Here is an 8,946-nt window from a genome sequence, read left to right as displayed (position 1 = left end):
TGAGGCTCAAAATGTGGTTTTAGTGTCAGGGTTACAATTAGGTTATGGTTAAGTTTAGGGTTAGGCATTTTTAATGGTTAGGGTCAGGGGCTAGGGAAACCATTGTTTATAATGGAGCACTGTAACAAAAAAATAATTTCCCCCAGGGATCAACAAAGTATTCTGATTCTGATGTCAATGAAGGTCCTCACTAAGATAGCTGGACAGGCTTGTGTGTGTGTGTGTTCCTTATTCCTTTCTTGGTTTCTTTTGTTTTTATTTTTAGTCCCTTGACTCCTTTCTTCCTTCCCTACTTCCTTGTTCCCTCACAGGTAAGAGGCAGCTCCTAAATCTGAACCTTGTAAACTCAGTGTGAACAGCAAAGTTTGTGCTGCTAATGATGCTCTGAGCGGAGAGCAGGCAGGTAGATACACGCCTCGTTAAGGCCTTCCTCATTAGGATATGTGGTGGCGGTGGCTGTGGGGGAGGGGTGGGGCTGATCTGAGCAGAGGTGTGGCTGTTCATGGAAGATCACAGGTCAGAGGGTGGTGGAAGCTTCTAGAGCTCTCCAAGCCCGATGGAAGCAGATGAGTGTTCATGTGCAGCGCGCACAGTTTAAATAAAGTTTCTCCATTAGACGATGTCATCGTGAAGGCCACGAGCTGCTTTAGCCGCTAAACAGTTTAAAACGATCCATGTGTGAGCTCTGGGTCACCCGAGGGTTTAGCTGAATAACTGGGCTTCACCATGTTTCTAACATGCTAGTTTAAGAGCTGTGCTATTAGTATATATGTATAAACTCTGGAAGCGTACGAGGCAAATACGGTAAACAAAGGCTTAAAGTTGTAAAAACATAAAACAAAAAAGGGGGAATGAGATGCTTTTTAAAATTAATAACTATGAAGAAGAGTTTTATTTCTGATGTACGGGAAGAAAAAAGTGTTTTTATTAATATATTTTTTACTGTAATCAGATAATCGTGATTTTCCAGGTTTATATTATATAATTGGTCTGTTTGCTGTTGTCAGTGTGGCTCAGCTCGAGTCTCAGTCACGTGTTCATTTATCTAAATAATCTGTAGCGACCAAAGCAGCTCTTGATCATAGTATTATATCACATTACATCTATATAATATATGTTTTTGTTCTTTTATGTAAATATCTGTAGTTTCAGGAAAGCTTGTATCTCCCACACGTCTAAAGGCAAGGCTCGTACTTCCTGTTTAATATCTAAAGGTAACCAACGCGTGAACGCGAACACTATAAAAGCTAAGTCTGTGCAGCCAACGGGTCAGTAGATCCGTGAGAAACGTAACAAGGAGCAAAAATGAAAGCTGGAAACTTTTTCTACGTCTACACTCGATCAGCTACAACACGTCATGTAGATGGAGGCGACACTGGGCTGTTTGGGTGGAGCCATGCTAACAGTTTCCCCCTGCTTCCAGTGTTTGTGCTAAACTAGGCTAACCACATGCTGGGTGAAGCTAACACACAGTAGTGATGTGTTCTGTCCACAGGGGGAGCTGTGGTGTGCAGGTGTTGGTCCTGTTAAACATCTGAAGGTTTCAACCTCCTGAACTCGAACAAACTGGAGATACAAGGTTTCCAAACATTATTACAATCTGATTGGCTGATCACAAGGGGGCGTGGCGGAAGCAAAGTCCAAACAAGCTGAGAAGAGGAAGCTGATTGGTTGGTTGGTAATGCAGTTCACTTGTTGGAGTGAAGCTTTCTGGCCCCGTCGTCTCCTCTCCAAACTCCTCAAACAAAATCCTGAATGGTTGGTGTCAGAGGCCCGGCCTGCTGTCAATCAAACTGCTGTCACGGCGACGGTGGCCCCATCAAAGATCCACTCACTCTGGAAGTTAGCTGGAGACGAAACCAAACGTGTTTGTGAGCGACTGAATCAACAATGTCTGACAACACAGACGATTCAACCTGCTGAACAGTGACGAGTCCACGACACGCATTTTACCTGCATCACGTCACAGCAGCAAAGACACACAAAGACACACTCGGACCAGCCCCCCACCCTGAAAGGTAACGCTGTAGTTACAGTCGAATCTGCTGATCTGAAGACAGCAGCAGATGTAATCAGCTGAGTAAATCAGTAAAAACACGTCAAGAAACACCTGGATGTGTCAGGAACCCAAACACCCTGAAAATCACAGTGAGCGATGATGCAGCCTCTCGTTCATGTTACTGACGCCTTCAGGCTCCTGATCAGATGATGGATCTCAGACCATCACTGACCCCCCGCCAGCCCGGTCACGCTCTACAGGCAGCATCTTCACAGCTTCTCCAGACCCTTTCACATCAGTCACATGTGCTCAGGGTGGACCAGCCAAGTCTGCTGTTCTATGGCTCCGCCTCCCAGGCAGTGAGCACAGGGCCTATAGAGGATGTCGGGCCTTCAGGCCATCCTCATGAAGTCTGGTTGTTTGGTCAGAGATGTTCACACCAGCGGCCAGCTGGAGGTCAGGGTACATCGTAGGTGGTGGAGGGCGACTGTGTGCGCCCGGCCGAGCTAGTGGGTGAGGCCACTGACCAGGATGTCAAGTGTACCAGGGGCATGCAGCTAAACTTGTCATACCAGCGGCCTGCTGGAGGTCATCGTGTAGCTCTGGATATCCTCGTTCAGTTCTGATACCGGCCCTGATGATGGCCTCCTACGGCCGGAGTCTCCTCCATGCTCTGCAGACTGTGCTGGGAGACACACAAACCTTCTGACACTGGCATGTATTGATTTGCTGGAGGAGTTGGACTGCCTGTGCTAGTTGATTTAATGAACGTCAGAGCAGCTGAAACTGATTAACAGTCTCTCTACTACTGAACTAATCAGAGGTTTAACTGACTGGCTGCTGTGCTCTGATTTAAACGTGTCCCTTTCAGTTTTCCTGAGCAGTGTGTGGTGGATGCTTGTCGTGGTTTGGGGTCATTTTGCTGTTCACAGCAGACCTGCTGAGCCTCTGTGTGGTCCTCCTGTCCTCAGCACACCGACTGTGGATCAGCACCTGGTGTGAACCCTCGACTGCACTTTTTCCACTCGAGTGGACAGTCTGTACGAGGGCACAGCTGCTGAGGTCTGATGCATCAGTAACAGCGGCAGGTTCGTTGGTTCCTGGGTTTTGTCTCTCAGGAACGACAGTCTGGCTCAGAATCAGTCTGCAAACACGAGTGGGGCTAAAATAAGCAGCTCCACCTCCACCCAGATTCATTTATCATCGACATGAAGCAGAGCGAAGGCGTGATGCAGAAACAGCTTCACAGCGTTTCATATGAGGGATGATTCAGCACCAACCACCTGCAGTGAATGTGTCGTTGGTAAAAAGAGCAAATATACTAAGCATGGAGAAAACTGGTGTTGACAAAGTGCTGAGGAAAATACACGTGCATGACTTCACTGATGTCTGCTGAGGATCAGATTCGCCGATCCTGCCTCTCTTCACACGTTTTCTCCGTGCAGCTCGTTATCATGCTGGTTTTTCCCAGCTGCCCCGAACGCCCCGCTGCCCTTTGACCTGCTCTTACTTGCTCAGCGTGGAGGGGGAGCCTGAGCGGTGGAAGTGCACGATCTGCCACTTCCCGTCGCGGCGGTGCCACACCCTGGTCTCCTCTGATTGGGCGGTGCGAGGCGTCCCGTTGGAGTCGATGTACTGCGTCACCCTGACGTATGCGATGCAGGCGGCCTCGTCGCCCACCAGGTGGATGTGAGGGTTCAGGATGGTGGTGTGCACCGGTTTGCTGTTCTTGGACCACACTGCAGACACAGACGGACAGGTGAACGTGGTCAGGTGACCTCTGAGAGTTTTTTACAAAGCAAGGTGTAACAGGAAGTCTGCTTCAGCTCACAGTTTTCAAAGTAAAAGCGGTGGAAGTCCAGGCCTTCGACCAGATTCCCCAACGCCTCGGGCTCGAACGCCGTCACAGCTGGGTCGCACATTTTACTGTAGGGAGAGAATCGTTTACTGAGACGAGTCAGAGACACGTTTAACAGGGAGCAAGTGAAAAAACCATCCACACGCACAACATGCAAACGCACAACACGATCCTGTCAGAGCTCTGACCCCCGTCTCTGTGAACCTTCAAGCCCGGATCAGCAGCCCAGACTTTCATTGTTTTATAGCTTTTATTCTTTATTGATCACTCATAGATGAAATATCTGTCACTTTGAAACACCTGCAGGACACTTTGTTACACATATTAGCATAAATGTGTTTCCTGCTTTGATTTCTTTTGTTTTCTTAGGATGGGATTTTTTCCGTCCCACTGTCGCTAAAGTGCTTGCTCATATGATTGTTGGGTTTTTCTCTGTATGTATTGCTGTAGGGTCTACCTTACAATATAAAGCACCTTGAGGCGACTGTTGTTGTGATTATAAAACTTTAACGGTTCAATCAACACACAGAAAAACAGATTTTATTGGCGAGCCAATCATCAAAGATGTCTGAGATTAGAAAACAGGAAGTATCAGTTCATTAAACAGGGCGCCTTCAACATCACGGCCAGGCTGGATCGTTTGGGCCAGTTTGGAGATTCAGGCCGAGCCACAGTTAAATACATCGATGTGATGTTTACAGCGACGCCGACGTCACCAAAGCGCTCTGTGAGCAGGAGAGCGAGCGTGACTGAAGTGTTTGTAACATTTGGGGAAAAGCTGAGCGTGGGTCAGAAGACGACTCGTTTGTATTGTTGGGTTAAAGGATGCTGATTCGCTCTCAGCGTTTAAAGACCGCCCACTGATCAGGACGTCTGATTGGCTAGTTTCAATCACTGATTTATTTCTGCTGGCACCAGCTTCAGAGAGGAGCGAGGGCAGCGTCAGGAGATGTTCCAGATGTTTCCATCAGAAGCACTGATTCACTTGCCCAAAGGTACGTTAAAGGGTGACTCCGCCCTCTGTGAGGCTCACTCGTGTCAGGGATTTCTCAACGCTTTGATGGTTTTATTCAAAAACAAACAAAACAAACGTGCTCAGTGCTGGTTACATACGTGTAGCTCTCAAAGTCTCCGTTGCTGATGGCCTCGATGAGCTGCTCAGTGACTTTAATGATGTCCTGTTTCCTCCCTGAAACACACGCACGCACACACACACACACACACACACATGCACACACGACACACTCACACACACACGACACACTCACACGCGCCCACACACGCACCTGCGCGCGCACACACACACACGCACCTGACGCACGCACGCACGCACGCACGCACACACCACACACACACACACGCACGCACACACACAGCACACACGCACACACACACACCACCACACGCACGCACACACACACACACACACACAGGTTAGTGCTGGTTCAGCAGCGTCCCGGCTCACTCGCTGTGTGTCTGTGCGTCCTCACCTCGGGTGTCTTCGTCCTCGATGGTGGTGTTTGTGCTCTCAGAGGATTCCTGCAGAGGAAGAAGAGTCAGTGTGGGCGGAGTCCCATCTAACCACACCCACCATAGTTTCCACTTTGCTGTTTCCGTCTGTTTCCGGTGTGTTTGAAGGGTGATTACAGTCTCTGTGTGTGAGCCCTGCGACAGACTGGCGACGGACGGATGGATGAATGGACGGACAGACGGACGGCTGGATGAATGGATGGATGGATGAATGGATGGACGGACGGATGAATGGATGGACGAATGATGGATGGACGGATGGGACGGACGAATGGATGAATGGACGGACGAATGGATGATGACGGACGGACGGATGGATGAATGGATGGACGAATGAATGGACGGACGTATGGATGAATGGACGGACGGATGAATGGATGGACGGACGGACGGATGAATGGACGGACGAATGGGATGAATGGACGGAGACGGACGGCTGGATGAATGGATGGATGGATGAATGGATGAACGGACGGACGGACGGATGGATTGAATGGACGGACGGATGAATGGATGGATGGATGGAAGGATCGAACGACCGAACCAATGGTATGAAGACGGACAGGGCGAGTATGTTATGAATGGATGGCGAATGAATTGATGGACGAATATGAATGGATGACGGACGGATGAATGGATGAATGGAATGGACGGACGAACGGATGGATGATGGATCAGATGGACGAATGGACAGACGGACGGATGAATGGACAGACAGACGGATGGACGGATGGATGAATGGATGGACGAATGTATGAATGGATGGACGGATGAATGGACGGATGGATGGACGGACAGATAGATGGACGGATGAATGGACGGACGAATGGATGAATGGACGGACAGACGGATGATGGATGGACGGATGAATGGACGGACGAGATGAATGGATGGACGAGGACGGATGAATGGACAGACTGACGGATGGATGAGATGAATGGATGGACGGACTGACGGATGGGTGGACGGACGAATGGATGAATGGACGGACAGACGGACGGCTGGATGAATGGATGGATGGATGAATGGATGAACGGACGGAAGAACGGATGAATGGAGGGAAGAACGAATGAATGGATGGATGGACGGATGAATGGATGAATGAATGGACGGACAGACGGATGGATGAATGGATGAACAGATGGATGAATGGACAGACGGACGGATGAATGGACAGACAGACGGATGGATGGATGAATGGATGGACGGATGAATGGACGGATGAATGGACGGACAGACAGATGGACGGATGAATGGACGGACGGACGGATGAATGGACGGACAGACGGATGGATGGATAAATGGATGGACGGATGGACGGAGGGCGCTCTCTGCACCGGGGCTGTTATTGACCGTGGCTGCTGGGTCTCTGGGGTCCTCTCAGCCTGGTTGGGGGGCTCCTTTGCCTCCCTCCGGCTGTGTGCCCAGCCCGGAGGCTGCGGTCTGTGACCGGCTCCCGGTGCAGATGGCTCTCTGTTATAATGTTTCCTCACTTGGCTCATGCGAGCCCAGCCCAATTTTTACTCTTTAAGTGTGCGCGTGTGTGTATGTGTGTGTGTGGGGGTGGGGGGATATATGTGTATTGAGAGTGTGGGGAGTGAGTTGGAGGGTGGGGTGGGCTGCTTTTAACTTTGTAAAGCACTTTGTGCTACATTTTTTCTGTATGAAAAGTGCTTTATAAATAAAGATTGATTGATAAAGATTGATTGAATGGACAGACGGACGGATGAATGGCTGGATGAATGGACGGACAGACGGATGGATTCGGTTTGGTCAAGATGGCGCCAGTGTGTGTGGCTGCTCATCTGTCACTGCCATGTTTGTTCCTGTTTATGTTATTTCTAATTTGTGTCATCCACGAAACAAAGTCTCTGCTGAGGTATGATCGCCAGACACTATTGGACCTCAAACCTGTGGTCCAAAATATTGTGTCCTTTGGAGCTGGTGGGCAGCAACCCCTGCCCCCATTTGCATCGGAAACCCCGGGTTACCTGTACCGGGTTCCCACGCTACCTTCCCGGCGAAAGCGTCATCGTCGCCGGGGTAAACGAAGCGGTCGCCTTGGTGAAGCTAAAGGTTTACCTAAAGAATTATTCTGCTGTTTTCCGACCAGTGCATGGATTTTAGCCAAGCTTGTTTGCGTCTCGGCGTTTTCTGGACCCTGTTGATGCCTGTTTGGTGCCTGTGGTCGGCTTTGATGATGATGATGCTCCTCGGCCTCGCTGCCCATGCCCTCCCAGGCTAAACCTCCGCTGTCATCTATCGCCCCCCGAAATACAATAAGAACTTCATAAACGACTTTTCTGATTTTTTTAGCTGGGATTATGCCCAACTATGATAGAGTTCGTATTGTTGGAGATTTTAATATACATGTATGCCGTCCTGATAAGCCACTGGTAAAGGACTTTTTAAGCCTTATTGACTCTTTTAGCCTGGTACAGTCCGTACGTGGCCCTACACATGAGCACAGACACATACTGGACCTTGTTCTGTCATATGGTCTGCCTGTCACTGACTTGGAGATTTGTGACTGTGCACTCTCAGATCATATGCCTGTGTTATTCAACGTTGGTTTGACATATACCGCAGTTAGATCTGGTGCTGCTACTCGGTGCTGTCGGGTTATTAACCCCGCCACTGCTGCGAAGTTTTCTGCTGCTTTTAATCAGCTCGGCGGCCCTTCTGACTTTGTCTCCTCTGACACAGAAAGCTAAATTCCTGGTTTTATTCTTGCTGTCAAAAAATCATGGACTCTGTGGCTCCTTTAAAAACCAGGCAGCCCAAGGCTAAACCTGAGCCTTGGTTTAATGAGAGCAGTCGTGCTGTTAAGAGAGAATGTCGTCGAGCAGAACGGAGGTGGAAAAAGGATAAACTGCATGTATCATTTCAAATTCTCAAAGACTGCTGGCATCGCTACCAGAACACTGTTAAAGAGGCAAAAAGGGAATATTTTGCAAATATTATTTCTTCCAACTGTCATAACCCACGTGTGTTATTTAGGACCATTGACACTGTTCTTAATACTCCTTTGAATGTCTGTTTGGAAGTTTCTCCTGAGATTTGCAATGATTTTCTGAACTTTTATTGAAAAGGTTGTCACCAGCAGGGCTCTTATCACAGCTCCTGACTCTGACCCTCTGTCTCTGTCCCTTGCGCTGCTGTTTTCACTCAGTTTGAGCTTGTGACGCTCTCCACTTTAGAGGATGTGGTTCGCCATATTAAGCCCACAGGTTCTCCACGAGATCCTGTCCCTCCACAATTCTTTAAAGAAATTTTTCCTAGTATACAACAGTATGTCCTTGACATTATTAACAGCAGTCTGTCTTCTGGTATGGTTCCTGCAAATTTCAAACATGCAGTAGTGCAGCCACTGCTTAAGAAACCTAGCCTTGATCACACAGTTTTAGCGAACTATAGGCCTATTTCCAAGCTGCCTTTAGTCTCCAAGGTTTTAGAGAAAATAGTTTTTAGTCAACTGAAAGATTTTCTAGATGATAATGGCATCTTTGAGGTTTTTCAATCAGGTTTTAAAACCCTTCACAGCACAGAATCTGCATTA

The 8,946-nt window shown here is 48.6% G+C and overlaps 1 protein-coding gene across 1 annotated transcript in view; it reads right to left on the bottom strand.

Moving 5' to 3' along the window:
* Positions 1-565: 565 nt before the first annotated feature.
* camk2a (calcium/calmodulin-dependent protein kinase II alpha) overlaps positions 566-8,946 on the bottom strand; it is a 45,864-nt gene continuing 37,483 nt past the window's right edge. Inside the window, exons 14-18 of the mRNA XM_042215819.1 lie at positions 5,348-5,396; positions 4,971-5,046; positions 3,831-3,925; positions 3,510-3,738; positions 566-1,847 (exon numbers count right to left, since the gene is read on the bottom strand). Coding sequence (XP_042071753.1) covers positions 1,844-1,847; positions 3,510-3,738; positions 3,831-3,925; positions 4,971-5,046; positions 5,348-5,396 — 453 coding nt within the window. The 3' untranslated portion in view covers positions 566-1,843. The remainder of the gene's footprint in view (positions 1,848-3,509; positions 3,739-3,830; positions 3,926-4,970; positions 5,047-5,347; positions 5,397-8,946) is intronic.

The sequence above is a fragment of the Haplochromis burtoni genome, unplaced genomic scaffold (assembly GCF_018398535.1).
Source record: "Haplochromis burtoni strain Fernald_Lab_line unplaced genomic scaffold, NCSU_Asbu1 Contig_831, whole genome shotgun sequence".
In the NCBI taxonomy this organism is placed as follows: domain Eukaryota; kingdom Metazoa; phylum Chordata; class Actinopteri; order Cichliformes; family Cichlidae; genus Haplochromis; species Haplochromis burtoni.
Note: the sequence above shows the minus strand (reverse complement) of the source record. Positions and strands in the feature narration are given on the sequence as shown.